We start from the raw sequence: 19,160 nt of genomic DNA on the forward strand, positions 1-19,160 counted from the left end.
GAAAGAAAAAAATAATCAAATTGGTCACGTTTTAATAGATACAAGACGAGGGTCTAGCATAATTGATGTTCGATCATTCAGAGGAGCTGACTGTGAAACTGATCACTACCTGGAAGCGTCGATAATAAGAGAGAGAGATTGCTCAACATCTGAAAACGAAGAGGTTTAATCTAAAGAAGGTGAGAGGAGAATACAAGATTGAAGTGTCGAAAAGATTCTCGGTTTTAGAAGGTTCGGAGTGCATTAGTGTTGAAAATACTTGAGTGAAATTAGGAATAGCACTAAAATTTTAGCAAAAGAAAAATTGGAGCGTGCAGAAATACATACAAACAAACTATTGTTCGACCAGGAATGCACTAAACTAGCAGAGAAGGGAAAACAGGAAAACTGCGATGGCTACAAAATCCAAATGATATAACTATACAAAATTTCGTTGACATCAGGTGGGAAACTTTTAAAACTTCTGGAAGAGACGAACGCAACTTTTTAAAAGCTAAACGAAGTTGAAGATAATAGTAAAGACAAAAATATTCGGGACGTGTATAAGGGCATCAACGGATTTGAGAAACACTATCAGCCACGGCTTTTATATTAAATAAAGCCAAGGAAACAATTTTTACTGATACAGATAACATATTGAATAGATAGAAAGAGTTCATTGATAGTTTGCCTAACATGCAATCAAAAAATAGTGTACATTCATGTCCAAAATTATTGTCGCATGTCTATAAATATGTTGTAGGAATATAATTTTATAACGAATTCACCTGTTATTTCTTATAAAGTTAGTATGTATATAATCGGCGAAGACATGCATGTGGAAAATTTCATGTCAAAAGAGCAGTAAATAAGAACGATAAAACGAAAATAAAATTTTCTTGTCTATTTAACAACATTTTGTTTTACTCATTCTAATTTTCGTATTTATAATTCTTTTCCTATGAAATTTACCACAAATATACATTTCCCGATTACACACATAGTATCAGTATTAAAAGTACCCTGCAAAATCATTATCAAATTATATTCTTACAAGAAGACAGTTATAGATATGCGACAATCATTTTGGACATGAGTGTACATGGAGAAAGTGAAGTGCATACGACAGAACAATATATTTCAGAGCCTAAGCGAGCAGAAATAGAAATTGCTATAAAAAAAATTAAATAGTGTAAACACAAATCTCCGGGTAGACAAAATTCCAGCTGACAAGGAAGGTCCATAAACCGTGAGAGTTGAATTTTGATGAAAATTTGTGACAAGATTCAGTTCAAGTTTCTAAGTAATGTAGTAATAGTCACTCGATGCGCAAATGCTTCGTTGAGCTGCTACACCGACGCCATCTTGAAAGCCAGTAGGCAATGTCCAAGAATACCCTTGTGGCACAAAAATGAAAAAGCTTTTGATCGATATGACTTCAGTATTGTAAACCTAGGTAGAGCATCTATATGTGGGAGTACTTCCAGTGCATGATCGCCATCTTGAAAGGCGCCATATTGAATCGCAGTCAAATATGATAAATAGCAAGAGGGTCATATGGGGTATCAAATAGCACTGGAATTTACTCCTGAATCCATTTCCGCGACCAAAGTTTACATATCTGTTTTCACTTCAGAGTTAAGAGGTCTCTTACCCACAGGAATATATAAAAATGTGTGAGTTAGGCATATGTTATGAAACACGTTCGAGCACTTGAAGAATATTTACTAATGCAGTATAATAGCTACTATAGCAATCAAATCTTGAGACTAGTAAGAGAAATTGTTAATTAAATTGAAATGTCTCTAGTGAAAAATTGAATAGCAGCACTGTAACAAATTATACCTATTTCAAAGTGCGTATGTGCGTGTGTGCCTATATATGAGTATGTGTGTTGCGATTATGCATAGCATTTAAATGTTGTAATATAAGTTAGTGCAACGGCACATATGACTTTACAAGAATATGTCTTGAAGTTATTAGAAAATTAATAGAAAAATAATAGAAAAATTATTAGAAAAATAATATAAACTGGTGCACATAAGCAAATATTAACCTACTAACCTTTTGCTCTTCAGTTGTGATGATGGAGATCCAAACCGAAGTGATTAACACACAGCATCATGGAACAGTGCAAACACTTAACAAATTCACTTTCGTCACAATCTTCATGACCACAGACATTATTTTTTACTAGTCTCCAGAACATTTGTAAATGAATCAACTATTGCTCCTGTTACGTACCCACATTTCTGCCATGCATTTCCTTTAGGACTGGCGCACAAAATTGACGATACACAACAGAATGCATTTTCTTTATGAACATTCTGCTATATAACTTGTACACCGAACAAGTGAACACCTGCTACAATTAGTTATTTATTACAGTTTTGATATGAAAACTAGTCTTGCCCTTATTATAAGCAAGTGTTTTTATCGTTAAAGGTGGAAAGATGCAGATATTTAATTATTTAATATTGTAGGAAAAGGCAAGAAAGAGGCTTGTTTTATGGATAGCAACTTAGTATTGAATCTTGTAATATTTATTGCCATCTATTTTTAGCAGGTGTGTATGTATTCTCTTATCACTAATAGCGGAACAGAACAGACACAAGAAAAGTGAATTCTAAGTTTCCGGGAGTATCTTCTTCTAAGAATAGGCTGTGAATTGATAATTTAAATCCACTTCATTGTTCAATGCGGCAGCAATAAATCGATTGTATTTAGGCAAACTGGCAAAAAATACATTAAAGTATTTTAACTTCGTAATATACACGGTGAATTATAGGTTGTCAAGTATGAGAATTGTTAAAGAACGCAATATTCTGCAACAATGATGGTCTTTGCCTAAGGTTTCAAGATTGGAGAAGAAAACTCAACACACTATAACGGACCACGTAAAATTGCCTAAAATAGATTTTTGGCTTGATACAGTTCAACGTCCCACACTTATGCCTGTTACGCTAAAGGAGACGTGGACCTATTGATTATAGTGGAATCCGAACCATTTTGGTCTTTCAAATAATATGCACCAGTTTATATCATTTTCTAATATATATCCGAACAATACCTTTGGTATTCTCTGCTCGTCAGCACTATTAGGCATGTGTTTCATCGACCAGCAGTTTATTCCATCGCACTTTGAAATAGATATAACTTGTAGCATGCTGCTATTCCATTTTTCACTACAGACATTTCAATTTAATTAACGATTTCTCTTACTAGTCTCAAGATCTGATTGATTAGTGGCTATTGCACTGCATTACTTAAAATCCTGCAAGTGCTCGAACGTGTTTCATAACATAAGCCTAACTCACACATTTTTTATATATTCCTGTGGGTAAGAGACCTCTTAACTCTGCAGTGAAAACGGATATGTAAACTTTGGTCGCGGAAATGGATTCAGGAGTAAATTCCAGTGCTATTTGACACCACACATGACCCTCTTGCTATTTATCATATTTGACTGCGATTCAATATGGCGCCTTTCAAGATGGCAACCATGCACTGGAAGTACTCCCACATATAGATGCTCTACCTAGGTTTACAATACTGAAGTCATATCGATCAAAAGCTTTTTCATTTTTATGCCAAAAGGGTATTCTTGGACATTGCCTACTGGATTTCAAGATGGCGTCGGTGTAGCAGCTCAACGAAGCATTTGCGCATGGAGTGACTGTTACTACGTTACTTAGTAACTCCAAGTGAATCTTGTCACAAATTTTCATAAAAATTCAACTCTCACGGTTTATGGACCTTCCTCGTGAGTTAATTTTAGCTGGAGGAAAAAAGCTGTAGAACGAGGTGCATAAACTCATTCTTCTCATCTGGAACAAGGAGTAATCGCCACAAGAGTGGAAAGAATCAATCATTTCCTCAATTCACAAGAAAGGCGATAAACTGATTGAAATAGCTATAGTGACATCTTTCTTTTGTTCAGACGCTATAAAATCCTCTTAAACATACTGTTAGCAAGATTGATCCCATAAAAAGATTAAATTATTTGAGATTATCAGTGGAGGTTCAGATGAAATCGATTAATTACAGTGTGCAATAAATTTTCAACTTTTATATCTTTCCTGAAAAACAATTACTGATTCCTATAGAATATTTCACGTTGACTAGAGTGATGTAACTAGACTTTTTGTATCAGCCTCCAATTCTGAGAAATAGCCGATAAAAGTTTTAATGTATAATATGATTAAAATTCTAGATTAAACATTACAGAGCTCGTAAAGACGTCTAAAAGACGACGGACTCACTGTACACAACACTCACAGAAGTACTTTTTAGAAGAAAAAGTCGAAGAGTGATGCCCAGCAACACATTTTTATCTTTGTCCAAGTAAGGTGTCAACAATAAGAGCTGTATACGCAGTCCATAACCTCCCAGTTCTTTCACCTGCAGCAAAATCTCAAATATGGAAGTCAAAACAGTGAACCACAATTCCACTGATAAAGACTTTTGCACAGTGTTGCAATTACACAGCAGAAAGTGTTGCCAACTCAAGAACGGAAAATTTATTATTAAAAATTCCCATTTTCCCCAATTTTAGGAAAATGGAGGCTGACACAAATGAACGACTTACGGTTTTAAGATCAGGACACGAAATACTGCTACAATCAGTGAATAACTTCCAGAAAAGAAAACCACAGTAACACAGTGTTATATATCAGATATTTACCATTCGTCAAATACTCGAAAGGAAACGGAAATACTCCTTAACATCGCTTATTTATTGATTTCAGAAAGGCCTACGACTCTATTAGGAGGGAAACATTGTATATTATTCTTTTCAAATTTTGACTACCAAAAAAGCTAGTTAGATAAATTAAGATGAGTTTAAATTAATCCCAAGGTAAATTCCCTGTACAAAAATTCCTGTCAATGAACTTTCGCTCGTGATCTGAAACAAGGAGGTGCATTGTCTCCAATATTATTAAATTTTGTTCTAAAATACACTATAAGGAAAATCAAATTTACCAGCCAGGGTCTAGAGCTGAATGGTGCTCACTAGGTTATGGCTTATGCTGATAATTTACAGCTGATATAGGATGATATGAGGACAATAGAAAAATACAGGAACTTGGGATTAGAAGTAAATACAGAGAAAACTAAATACGTGGAAGTTCGCCGTGACTGTAATACTGCAAATAATGGATATGTTAAAATAACAAATAACAGTCTCAACATGCTTTCAAATATCTTGGGTCAATATTATACTAAAATCATATGCATGAAGAAATTAAATGTCGACTAAAACAGGAAATTCGTGTACAATTTTGTCTTCTCGAATCCTGGGAAGAATGCGAAGCTTAAAATATGCAAAACGATAATTATGCCTGTTGTACTGTACGGCTGAGAAAGATGGTCACATAGATGGCTGGGTGAAAAGTTCTCGGCCTGACAATGAAACACTGCGAATTTCAGTTCAAAAATGATTTAATTTTTCGACATACTCTCCCTTAACTTCAAGACATTTGGTCCAACGTTTCTCCAACATCAGTATTTCTTCCCGGAAGTGAGAGTCTGGAAGGTTGGGAAAATAGTCATCCACGCTCCTCTCAAATTCTTCATTGGATGTGAAGCCTTCCCAGAAAGAAATTTCTTCAACTTTGTGAACAGATAGAAGTCCTTGGTGCCAAATCAGGAGAATATGGGGATAGCCGAGCAAATCGTACCCTAAATCCCACAGTTTTCCCATCGTCAACGCACCCTTGTGCACAAGTGCGTTGTCGTGGTGAAAGATAATTTTCTTCTTCTTCAAGCTAGGCCTCTTCTTGCGAATTTTGGCATCCAGTTGGTCAAGAAGGTTGGAGTAATATTCGCCTGTAATTGTTCTCCCTTTTGCAAGGTAATCAATTAACAGGATCCCTTTCGCATCCCAAAACACACTGGCCATGACCAAGGGCGCCGATTTCTCTGTAAATTTTGGGGGGGGGGGATTCAGATGCAGAAGGTATATATATGAAGATTTTAAGACATATTGCATTCAAATTATGCCAAATATTGTATATTCATAAATACAATAGGGGCCAACATATGCTTTGGGGCCCCGCTTCCCCAGGATCGGGGCCCTTGTCCATGACCTTTCCGGCTGATACGATCGTCTTCGCTTTCTTCGGTGCTGCACCAGCGGCTTCCACCCACTTCTTGGACTGCTGTTTCATTTCTGGCGTGTAGTGGTGAACCTGCGGCACAAAATCGATCGTATCCCTTTTGAATCGGTCCAAAGATTGTTGCGAAAATCGTTTTCGCATTTGCTTTTGGTCGGTAGTCAGCAAATGCAGCACCCATCTTGCGCAGAGCTTTCGCATCCCTAGTTCTTTGTGCAAGATGTTTCGCACCCGTTCCTCCAATACCCCCACACTCTCAGCTATCTCACTCACCTGTCGTCCAACACGATATCATGCACTTTTTCGATTGTTTCCGGTGTGGTTGCGGTTTTCGACCTTCCTTCAGTTCGGTCATCTTCGAGGGATGTGCGATCACGTTTAAATGCAGCTGCCACTTTTTAACGGTTGACATGGATGGAGCAGAGTCCCCGTAAACTTTTGTCAACTTCGGATGAATTTCCGTAGGGGTTAATCCATCCAAAACGAAAAATTTGATTACCGCACGATATTCAAGTTTATCCATTTTCACAACTAACACACAAGACGTCTAACTGCAACAATGCCTGACCACAAACTATTTGAGAGAACAAGTTGACACTTGTTATAGAACAACTAAAAAGAGCCCCCAGGCAAGAACAATAAAATTTTGCTGATTGGAGTGCCATCTCTGGGTCAGCCCGAGAACTTTTCACCCCACCCTGGTAATTTAAGGGAAGAACACAGACTGAAAGTGTTTGAAAGTAAAATCCTAAGGCAAATATTTGGATCCAAAAGAATGGGAATGAGCATTAGCAGAAGTTTCATAAGAGGAAGATGCATATTTTGTATCATTTACCTGATAATGTTAGGGTCACCAAGTCTAGAAAGCTCAGGTGCGCAGGTCATATAGCCAGAATGAAAGAAAGTAGAGACACTTTCAAAATTTTAACTGGAAATCTAAAAGGAAAAAGACCATTAGAAAGACCTAGGCACAAATGAGACATCAACAGTAAGATGGATCTCGCAGAAACAGGAGTAGAAAATAGAAACTGGATCAAGTTGGTGAAGGACAGAAGTCAATGGAGAACTTTTGTGAATGCAGCATTGAATCTTCGGGTTCCGCAGGCCATAGAATTAGTTCATTTAGTTAGTTGCTCGGTGTTTTCCAAATTGAAATTCACTAGCCAATCGCTATAATTGAGTTTTGCCAGGGATTGTCCTCCGTTTCACGTGGTGAACTGCAGAATTTGCGCCTTTAAATATGGTGTGATTGATTTCTTCTCTTCCCTGTTGTTATTATTGTGATTGATTGTTAATGATTCAAGAATAAATTATTCTTGGAGGCTCTGTTTAAATAAATAAAATGAAAACTCTTCTTGTAAAACTTAAGACCATGTCTCACATAGTAATGAAACGACTGTACAGAACAGCTCTAAACGGTAATGAAGTTTAGCAAGTGAAACTTATGGCTGCAGACTAGAGTTCTACCGTTTCTAAACACCTACCTTCAGGATTACCTTCAGTAGATTCTCTATATCCAGCTAGAGTCTTCAAAGTCTCAATTTTTAGTTCCTTAGATGATTCTGAAACTCTAAATCAGTTTTTCCCAACTGAATAATCTATGACGTCATAGTTTCTCTTCCCTTATCAGTAATTCTCACGGAAAAGAGAAGGAGCTGGCAGATAACCTAACGTTGATAAACGACAGTGGTGGCAGGTAAATAAAAACATCGATAGCATAACCAATAGTTTCGAAGGCATCCATGACTATACATGTTTATTTCATTCTTCCATCTCATTCCGTGTCCTCCATTGCCCAACGAGTTTCTCAGCGCCATTTCTCTGATTATAAAAGCGTGCTTCTATGTTATAGATTGCCCAGTTGGAACTGATTGCACTAAACGAAAAAACTGAATGATTTCCATAAGCCATGAACCACCTTTTATTAATAACAAAAAGATAATCATGGCTACTGGACCTCAGAAATACTATTTAATGGCAACATTAATTTAATGGAGATTGACTAAGGAGATGGACATTTAAGGAACCTCGAAATTCTACCGGCATGCTATTATCAGGACAGATGCAATAACAACTGACAACTGAAAACTGGATACATGTTTAATATTTAGTTATTCTACATACATTTTCTAAATGTTCTCAAATTAATTGCGCGTACTTCGAAAATCGTCTGAAATCTTTCATGAAATACATTGTTCTAGTTCGAGACGAATCAGTATCTACATATTATGTTCTGCTGATTATTTAAGCATACCATCGAATAATGCTGTATGGCACATTTCAGTGAATTCGAGAAAAACGGATAAAACGTGTAGTATGTTTCTAGATTAGAACATTGTTCCATTCAGAGACCAGTCTGCCAACGTACTATGCCATCATTTGTTGAATGGAGAATAGAACCTTTCAGTATATATCATACATATTCCGTACAGTGCTTGATTCCACTGGTAGCTCAACACATTTTAAAACGTGTTATACAGCGCTATTCAATAGAATGATTCAAATGCAACAGTGCCGAATATCAGGAATCCTACATTGCTTTGTTGGAAGATCATATGGAGCCCCATTCCATACCAGTCTTTGTACATTTCTAAGTACAGCAACGCAACGCAAAAAGTCCAACACATCATTATAATTGCTATTCCAATTATCGCAAATTTTCCTTTACGTTGATGCAACCATTACAGAGTATCGCTGATGGTGATTTTTTCCCCGAGGAGAAACATATCAAAAGGATTCCGATATATCGCTATTTTCTTAACTTGTGAAAGCGGTATGTTAAGCCTTACGGAACATCTACGCACTTTTTGACTAACCTGGAAAAAACTAAATATTTATGTTATAATATGAATAATTATAAAAATCGGAAAATACTCATCTAATTAGATGAGATGCAAGATATGGGCATCTTGTTAAAATTATTATAATGTACTCATCTTTTTCACCCCCTTTTCTTATGTTATAGGTTAATATATATATATATATATATATATATATATATATATATATATATATATATATATATATATATATAAACACTGAAACACGTGTCTAGTAGGGCCCATACATGGTCCACGGTTTGTGCAAACAAGGCTGTTTGTGCAAACAGTTTGACCGTATATGGTGCTGTATGAACTGTTTGCGCAAACGTTTGTGCAAACTTTTTCCATATCGAACTCGTTCAAAAATTGTTTACACGAACATGATGTTTGCGCAAACACGTGGACCGTGTATGGGCATGTTTGTGCAAACACGAGCTTTATTTCCGAGTAAGAGGCCTAGTGTACAGAAACTTATTTCTTGCGCGATGGCGTCAATGAATAGGAATCAAGAATTTGTTGAACTTTATCGAAATTTACCTGAACTATGGAAGGTAAAGAGTGAAGATTATAAAAACAGAAATCTGAATAATGCGGCATATGAGAAATTGGTGGATAAAATGAAAATAGATTAGAAGGCGAATAGAGAGTCAGTGAGGAATAAAATCAATTTTCCAGTATTTCACCACATGTAGTTGAATCCATTCGTAAATAATTTTTATAGTCCACAGTCGAACTTATCTCAAGTTCGGATATTACCTAGGTAAATTTTGATAACTAAACTTAGACTCTTTCTTGAACCACTCTTTCATCCACACCCTCTTCTTCCGTTTTGGTTTCGCAGGTATTTCCGCTTCCAAAGCACAAGCAATTACTATCGCTAAACGAGCTGCTTCAGTGGACATGTTTACGCGATCAAAGTCAAAATTGAACTGAAGTTTGTGCAAACAGTTGAACCGTGTATTGCCGAAGGTTTGCGCAAACACAGTGTTTGCACAAACATGATGTTTGCACAAACCGTGGATCGTCTATGGGCCCCTTGACTAGTCCAAATGCTAAATTTCATGTCTCTAACTTTCAGAGATTCGAGATATGGACATTTTAAGATAATAATTGCCATCCCTCTTTCCCCCTTCTGAGACAAATTTAAAAAAATATATCCTTAGTTGTACCATGTTTCACAAACCCAATGTCCTGTTCAAATTTCAAGTTTCTAGGTTAAGCGGTTTGACGTGGGTGTTGATCAGTCACTCACTCACTCAAGACTTCGTTTCTTCTTTTACCGGTATAAAGTTCCACATCATAAGCAACATTATAAAAATGTACTTGATTCGTTCTTTTGTTGTAGTGAATGATGCCACAGAACAACAATGTTGAAATAATACTGATGTGTAGGCGTGAAAGTTACTCAAACCGAAATGCGCCAATTAATTCAGTGAACACCATCCTGAACGACAACCAGTAACCGACACCATTGTGATTGATTTCGAACTATTGATGGACAAATTCAAAAGAATCAAGAACTTATACCATCCAAAGGTCCACATTATAATGGACAATGTATTGCTAGAAATAGACCTGTAGCAATTTGAATAATTAAGCATAAGCCGAGAAGAGAGCCGAAATTTCATCAATATGAGATGTTAATAGGAGCTGGCAGGTCTACTAAGGCGTTATTAGCAATTTTAAAAAGAGGATGATGTAAGCGAATTGGTGTTGACATATGACTTAGAGGGCCGAAGAGGGCCTTGATATAGTGAAGTGATCTTTACTACTGCAATTAATGTAATAAATAAGTATTTTCCTGAATGCTCAACAATTTGGAAATTCCTTTCACTACAAACATGTGTGGAACTTAACGTGGAATTCACTGAGAAACTACTGGGATTTTTCCTATGGTGTGAGACTTATCGGACAGCCTGTATAGTATCAATACCTGATTGGAAGGATACCAATAATTGTTGGATATTGTGAAGTCGTTATTCAGTTCATTCCATGGAAACAAATTTCAAGTTTCATTCCTATTTCTGTCAAATCATTAAGTACAACGTCACACTATTATGAACCGAGTATATGGGAGACGCTGATAATGAGATAAATGGTAATGATAGAATGAAGAAAGTGGGAGGAAACAAGAGAACCCCAAAAAAACCCACGCACTCGATGTTTATACACTACATAGCACACTTGGCGGGAATCTGGGACCGCATGCGCCAAAACAAGCGCTGTTTCACTGAGACACCGGGACTCTTATTAAGTTCACTGGCCTGTATACCAGTAAAATGTATTTCAATGTAAGGCTCTGGACAGGCTCGTAGCCAGCCCAAAAATGTAGGGGGGGGGGCTGAAGTTAGGGGAGCCCGATCCAACCATATGATAGTTCATCACCATATTATAGTTCTTTTGCAAGCCTACTGTAAAACTTTTAGGGGGCCAGCAAAAATTTAGGGGGGCCCGGCCCCCCTAGACGCCCTGGATACGGGCCTGGCTCTGGAGATCTGTCAACCAAAGATTTAAAGAGAATTTTACATTACTGATAAGTGTACGTATATCAGGTTTTATTTTTTTTATTTTTATTTTTATTTTTATTTTTATTTATTTATTTATTTATTTATTTTTTGTCGACTGTATGTCTAATTGAAATACACAACAGAAAAGCAGTAGAACTTACCTTGAGTTCCGGTAGCTCTTCAAGTTTTTCCACTGGAATGGAAATAGACATTGGTTCATCTCCCGTCATTATTTTTGGTACAACATCTGAATGTAACTCATGCAGCTTCTTATGAACCCTGTAATAATAAAAATTGTACACAGGTAAGATAGAAATTACGAAAGTAAGCCAAAAATTATGACTAAAATGCTGAGAATCCAGTTATTATTTACATTGGTTCCAGAATATTATTGGATTGACATCTTGTATACATAACCAGATAGGGTAACGAGAATACTGACGAGTAATAATGTGGTGTTAAGTGTGGTCATTTCCAGTTGAGGGCTGCTTCCTTTAAAATGTATATTTCTGGTAACTTGTTTCTGCTTTCAGAAGTCGATCTTCACCAATTACAAAGTGAGTTTCTGTTGCAGGCACATTGATACCTGTCTGCTACTGTTGTGAAGTTTTCTCTTATCTTGAAGGGTCAGTATAATGATTAGGGCCCGGATTTTTATGTGCTAAAAACTGTAAAGTATTTATTTTTTATGTGCTAAAAATGAAAAAAATGCTAAAAATTAAAAAATATTTAACCATAAATAACAAGGAAAAGTATGGGAAAGCGCCCAACATAAAAATTAAATACTGGTACTCACCAATAGCTCCTATTCATCAGATATCGAAATTCCATGGGCATTGGAGTGAATAACTAAAGTCTTTTTCAAATGGTCTATCGTAAAACCATAGCTATTGTCACGGAATAATGCCTTATATTGAGAAAAGGAACGTTCTACATCACACGATGTTAACCTGGCGCATTTGAAACGAGTCATATCACGAGTTTTCACACCAGCAACTTCACTTGTGTTTTGTTCTTCCAATACTTCAGATATTTTACATACGGTTTTATAACCAATGTTTTTCTCAAACAAATCTTTAAATTCTTTTTTATGACTTCAGCTTTAGAAGTAGAAACAACAATCAGCAATCTTTCAACGCACTCTACTTCTTTAATCGAAGTGCACAATAAATCTCTCATAGTTGCTAGTTTCTTTATGAAATGAGTCAAAAAACAGAAATTGGCAGATATGAAAGCCAAGTCACATTTCAAGCCACTGCCACTCAAGGGTGCCGATCCTGGGGGAGCGGGGGGCCCGGGAGCCCCCAAAGCTCATGTGAGTCCCCCTAGTGTATTTATGAATATACAATATTTGGCATAATTTGAGTGCAATTTGTCTTAAAATCCTCATATATATACCTTCTGCATCTGAATTGGGCCGCCCTTAAGTTTACAGAGAAATCGGCGCCCTTGCTGTCACTTACTAAATTTTGAACAGTTTCAATGGGTGAAGCATCGTCTGGGTTTAGTTTAGTTACCGCAAATACAAATGCTTCAAAATTCTCCGCATAATGTAGTCCTGCATTAAGCCCGGTACCCCACCGCGTGATTACACGCGCCGGAGAAAGTGAAAGATCGGGATTTGTTTCTTTGGAAAGTTCAATTCTAGTTGCCGATTTTACGAAAAATGTTTCCCATTTGACACTAACTTGTCCACTTGAGGATTTATGACGACGCTGTTTCTGCAGGTGGGAAATTGCATATAGATACGATGGATAGATTTATGTAACCTGTTCTTCTCTCGATGTTAATTTCTTTCGAGAGAAAGAAAGAACAATTCGTTGCGAAATTTGGAATAAAATAACGGAAAAATCGTTAAAAATATGTATTTATTACAAACGTGTCCAAAATATTTATTTACATAACTTTTTTCAGAAAATATGTATTTTTATGTGAAATAAAATTTGTAATTTGCAGTTGCAGTTTCTTAATTGAAATAATAATCTTTGTTTTGGGGTTGTATGTCTTTGAAAAAAAATATGATTTTACATACAAATCCGGGCCTTAATAATAATGTGGAAACTATGTAATAATAATAATAATAATAATAATAATAATAATAATAATAATAATAATAATAATAATAATAATAATAATAATAATAATAACCAACTTCAATAAATATGAAAGTCGGGGCATTTAAAAATCCCAATAGATTTACGGGACTGATCCGACAAAATTAGAACAGATGGCAACACTAGGTTGAAGTTATGATGAAAGGAAAAATATCAAGAACAGGTTTCCATCTGCAATGCTTTTTTTTAGTCTTTAAAAATGTTGGAGGTTTTATTGGGTCACTCTGTATAACATTACGCCAAACAAACTATAACAGATCTCCTTTTCTGCTATACAAATAGATTAAAAAAAAACAAGAAAAGAAGGTCAAACAAGCACGGAGGAAAGGAGAAAATAACAACTTAGTTACATTGCTTAGGCTGTATTAAATACGCCCACCAAATAACGAGGCAGCAAAAAGTACAACGAAGGAACATTCAAAAGGCGCTGTTTAAACAATGTAATTAAACATTCCCACAGACTACAGAGTCTGTGGTTCATAAAACAAGAACTACATCATAGGGAAAGAGAACATGCATACGTAGAAGTGTCGTTGTGCTTAATGAGAAACTTATACATGTGAAAGAGAAGTCAAAACATGTTGATTGCATCCAACAAAGGTTAGAAAAAGGCCAAGTCGTAGTAGAAGTTTTCAATATACCGAGTACAACAAAAACAAAACAAACAACAGGGATAATACCGTCGGAAAACTTCTCTTGTCAAATAAATTGAAGCAAATATTTTTAATTGTAATGATTTAATTGTGTTGTTTCTTTATTTCTGTTTAATAAATATTTAATTTTGTCGGCTTTCTGAAGCATGTTGGTGGCTTTTCCGAATCACTGTTTTTCTCGTTTACAGTGTATGCTATTTGACGAATTCGAAATATTTTCAGGACTAAGATCGAAACCAACATGAGCCAACTTGAAACAACATTGACATGGAAGCCATATTTAGCACACTTACATATTACCTGGTGGGGGCGAGGAACACGGTGGGTCATGGGAGACAGGGAGAATGCTCACTTCTGCTGCGAAGGATCTTGGTTCGATATCCGGTCTAGCTAGTTTGTGGTGAACAGCACTATGACCATGGTTTTCCCCGTTTCTTCCCACATTCTGGTTCCGCCAATTATTGCATAATCATTCACTTTTCTAATGCCTAAAGAGTACGGATGGCCCAAATTTTCCGGAATCGAAAATTTGACCTTCCGGATTATGGAAAAGTTCCGGAACTCCAGAATTTGTCCGAAATTCGGAATGCTTGCTAGCGTTACAAACATTTAAAATGAAATTCAAAATCAACGGCTGCACGTATGATGACATCAAATAGCGTGCAATGCCGACACATCCGTTTTCTATAAGAACAAGAAGCCCTAAAAATAAAACACCGTTATAAAATAGTCAAAAATAAGGAAAAATTATTTTTGGAAAATTTTACAACATAATCACATTCTTTTTTTATTGTCCGTTGCATATCTTGTAGTTATTCATTGCTGCATTGCATGCATATTCTTTTTATCACTTATTCTTTTTTCTTGATATGTGTAGGACGTACTGTATGTACTTGTTGCAATCAGTACATATTTTCGTGCAATTTTTTCTACGCGTCTAGAATACAAATGACATCGCCCATCGAACGTTGACCACTGTATTTCTTGTGCCACTACGCAGCTGTTTGGACGTCTCTTTGACCTTGACCTTGATGGCACTCATATCCAGCAAGTTGCATCGCAATTGTGTACTTCCTGTGCAAAACAGCAAAATTTGCGGAACGTCTTCGTATATTTATATCACACAGATCTCGAGCAAGTTGTTTCAAATAAAACTTTCTCACTGAATTATTCTTTGCATGATCCTTTTTTCCATTGGTCGTTGGTTTCATGAAATAATAAGGTAGGTGTGCGCAATTTCGCCACATTAAGATTTAAACGATTGTTGCAAATTCCTGATTGGTATGGCGAGTACGTCCGTACTGGATATGGATAGTATACGGCTTAAGTTATCTATGGGACAAAAATAACATCCGTTCGCTAATAGTATGGTACTACCAAATACAAAGGAAGGAAAGTATGCAACTGGCGAAATTGCATACACCCGGTCCACAATTTTGCCAGTCCTACTGTAAATAAAAGTGATGAGTCAAACCGCTCGACAAAACAAATACTGGATTACATATTTTCACCCCACAAATATTATAATAAACATAATACCTAATCATTAGGAAATATCTATTTAACGTCTGGGCCTTGGCTTCATTAAAATACTCAGCTTTTCTTTTCGCCACTTCAGGATGCCGTAACAAATATCCATGAAGTCATGTTCGATTTGCTGCACCATGTATATTGTGGAAAGGATGTGGCACTTTGTTTTGTGTACAAAACTTGTAGACACATTTTTTCAACAGTCGATGTGTGAGAGGAAATCCTAAGTCCGCTAGCTGCACAATCCTCTGGACTAAGACTTCTTCTCTGCTACGTTTAACACAGGTTTTCTACCAAGGAGCGTATGTTGTGTCTTTCATGCTTGTACATAGGGAACTAATGTTCGATGTGGTATGTTGAATTGTTCACTTGCAGCGTTGACATATAGCTAATGCTGGGTAACGCTGATCACAGCATTCTTTAAATCCATCGATGACTACTTGCAGCACTTCCCTTTATTCCGTCTGTCTGCCATTATCTGCTACTAAATCGAAGGAAAGGAGATATCACTGTCATTGATTCATTATGTCATGCACATTAGCATATGTTACAATTTCGCCACCCTTTGTTCTGCATAGCGAAATTGCAAGCATTTCCAAAGACTACTCAAATGAGGTGACAATATGACTCCCAATGTACAACACACAGCGTTTCACATATCATTGTAGACATAAAGCATTCGTTTTCACAATGCAATACTTAGCACGAAGCTTCGAACCTTCCTTCTGGAATAGTGAACCACACTTCTTTGCTTTCGCTCTTATAACAGCACTATGTCTATCATATACACTTATTGCCTGTCTTTCACGCTTAGCTCTTACTCATTGAAATAGGACAAAACACGTTCACCATGCGCTACCTACTTATACACTAGCCCCACCTACCGACTTATGCCATCATGTTCGGAAATGCAGGTACCTGGCAGAATTGCAAACATGGTGTAATTGCGCACACCTACCTTAGTACTAGTTGTATATTGCAATATCCACAAGTTTCCGAATACAGCCATGGGCCAACAGTAGTTAGGGATGGTTACTTCTGGCGCATTTCCCCTTCCACCCCTTAACTGCCAAAAAATTATGAACCCACCACTAACCATTACACTTTAACACAGAAGGAACCAACTAATTATACAAAGTTACACGGCGCAAAGTATTCCCATAACTACAATGTTAAAGTGAGATTGAATATGCTTTTATGACATTTAAAATCATAAAAACTTACATCTAAAACTTATATCTTATAGTGCTGTCTTTGATTGAAAAAATAGTTTTTGTTTGATTGAAATCGGCCTACTAATAGCTGAGTAATACGAACTTAAAGTTAACTATGTTGATTCGCTGTTACGTATATATATACTTTCACCACACGCATATACATATATTCAGTTGGGAGAAGGAATAGCATATATGTACATGAGATTTACGATCATTCTCCTTCTTTCTTTTTTGAAGCGTGACTTCCATATGAATATAGCTGTAGTAACAATGTAAAGGAGAACTTGTTTCTTTTTAAGTCACAAGTTGCATTCCCTCAGGCAGTTATTCTTTTCTTTCTTTTTAGTAATCAAGCAGTATATGGAAGTGTAGTAATAACAACACCAAAACTGTCACGTTACAACTAAAACTAAGAAGTTTAAAACTTTTTCGATTGTGAAGAGAGAAAATTGTAGCTATATAACGTGACAATGTAACGTGAGGATTTTTACCTTCACGTGACAAACAGGGTTGGAAACTAATTCTTTTTATCATGTTTTTCCAGAATTGTTAAAATTACGAATTAAGCTCTGAAATTATTATGAATGAACTAGTACTAAATAAGGTAAACATGATAATTTTTTAGAAACGATAACCAACCCTGACTTCAATGGCGGCTCATGAGGGAAAATATCTCCAGATCGTTATAACATCGTTGTTTATTAACCGATTTTCAAAATTCAAACGGCAAATGAATACTAATAACATGAACAATTTTTTAAATTGCATAAATGGTTGCATAACCCACAGGATATGTTTCCCTTTTTCAATATCTCTACAAAATTTCATCAAATCGAAAAAATAAAAAATACTATCATAATTACAATAAAATTGTAAGACTTTTTTAAAGAATAACATTTTCCCGAAAACTCAAAAATAAACCCGTAAAAAATTCCCGAAAATTTGAATTGGCTATAACATCGTCAAATATTAACCGATTTTCCAAATTCAAACGTCAATCAATAGAGAAATAAATTGCCTATCTATTGAATATCTTATAAATTGCATAACTCTAAGGATATAATTAAAAAAGCTCAAATAAATCTCTTATTTATACATGTATCTTTAAAATTCAAATGACATTATGTTCTAGGTCTTAGTTTTTTATAGTCTGATACTATAAAAAACTTATACACTTAAAATTACAAGTTCCGATATTGATAATGAACACTTTACACTTAAAACATACTTAAAATTACAAGTTTTATTTTTTGGATTCATTTCTAAAGTAAAACTGATGTATTTTAAAACCATTATCTAAATCTTTCAAACCTTCATACTTAACAAACAGCTTATACTTTTTCAAATCTTTCAATACTTGCTCAGTTTCATCATTATATCTTTGTGGTAATAACGTCTTATATTTCTCATCTAAATGTACTAAAACTCTTTGACCATAACGCTGTGTTTGAATCAATTTCCATAATGTTATCTCGTACGCTTTACCTTTTTCTAACTCATCTATGCGAAGGAATCTCAATGCTTTAACATCATTTTTTATTCAAATAATTAGCCATAGTTTATTTATTATAAGGAAAATGCTCGTTTTATGAGAAATTCTTAAAACCAATCCTCATTTACATACAGAACTCAACAGTTGGATAATTATCTTTTAAACCAGTGTATTTGATTTTTATTCCATCTTTAACGATCTCATCAATCATTTTATCTGTTAAGTGTTTTGTAAATCTAGGTGGAAGAAAGAACTTAAACTCCTCACACTCAACTAAAATGCTCTTCCCAAACTTAGTTTTAATCTTTTCCATTTTCACAATCTTATATTCTGTATTTAATTCTAATTCTCTTAATCCAATAACTTGTTTTTGTTCAAGACTTCCAAGTTTATTTAAAAGCTCAATATGACTTGACATCGTATTTATTATATAGAAAATCAATGACCACTCTTCAATTTTTATCTTCACCAAAAAATATTTAATCATTTTTTTATCAATTTTGTTTATGGAAAAACTTTAATACAAAACATACATTTAACTATCTAAAACTCTTCTACTACTTTCTCATTCTTAGGATCATATGTAAAGTTCTTTTGTCCAATTAAAATCGCATAACATATAGTATTAGCAGCCACAGCTTCTGCAAAGTCTACTACAATCTTTATGTTTGTTCTCTCATTTACCGATACATTCTTCTTCTTACTACAATTAATCACATACATTGGTCTG

The 19,160-nt window shown here is 35.5% G+C and overlaps 1 protein-coding gene across 1 annotated transcript in view; it reads right to left on the reverse strand.

Annotated features, from left to right (window-relative positions):
- LOC145679737 (calcium and integrin-binding family member 2-like) overlaps positions 1-19,160 on the reverse strand; it is a 127,906-nt gene that overhangs the window by 37,023 nt on the left and 71,723 nt on the right. The window contains exon 2 of the mRNA XM_081750301.1: positions 11,586-11,703. Within this exon, the coding sequence (XP_081606427.1) occupies positions 11,586-11,654 (69 nt within the window). The 5' untranslated portion in view covers positions 11,655-11,703. The remainder of the gene's footprint in view (positions 1-11,585; positions 11,704-19,160) is intronic.

The sequence above is a fragment of the Thermobia domestica genome, chromosome 2, assembly GCF_964235325.1.
Source record: "Thermobia domestica chromosome 2, izTheDome1.hap1.1, whole genome shotgun sequence".
NCBI classification, from domain to species: domain Eukaryota; kingdom Metazoa; phylum Arthropoda; class Insecta; order Zygentoma; family Lepismatidae; genus Thermobia; species Thermobia domestica.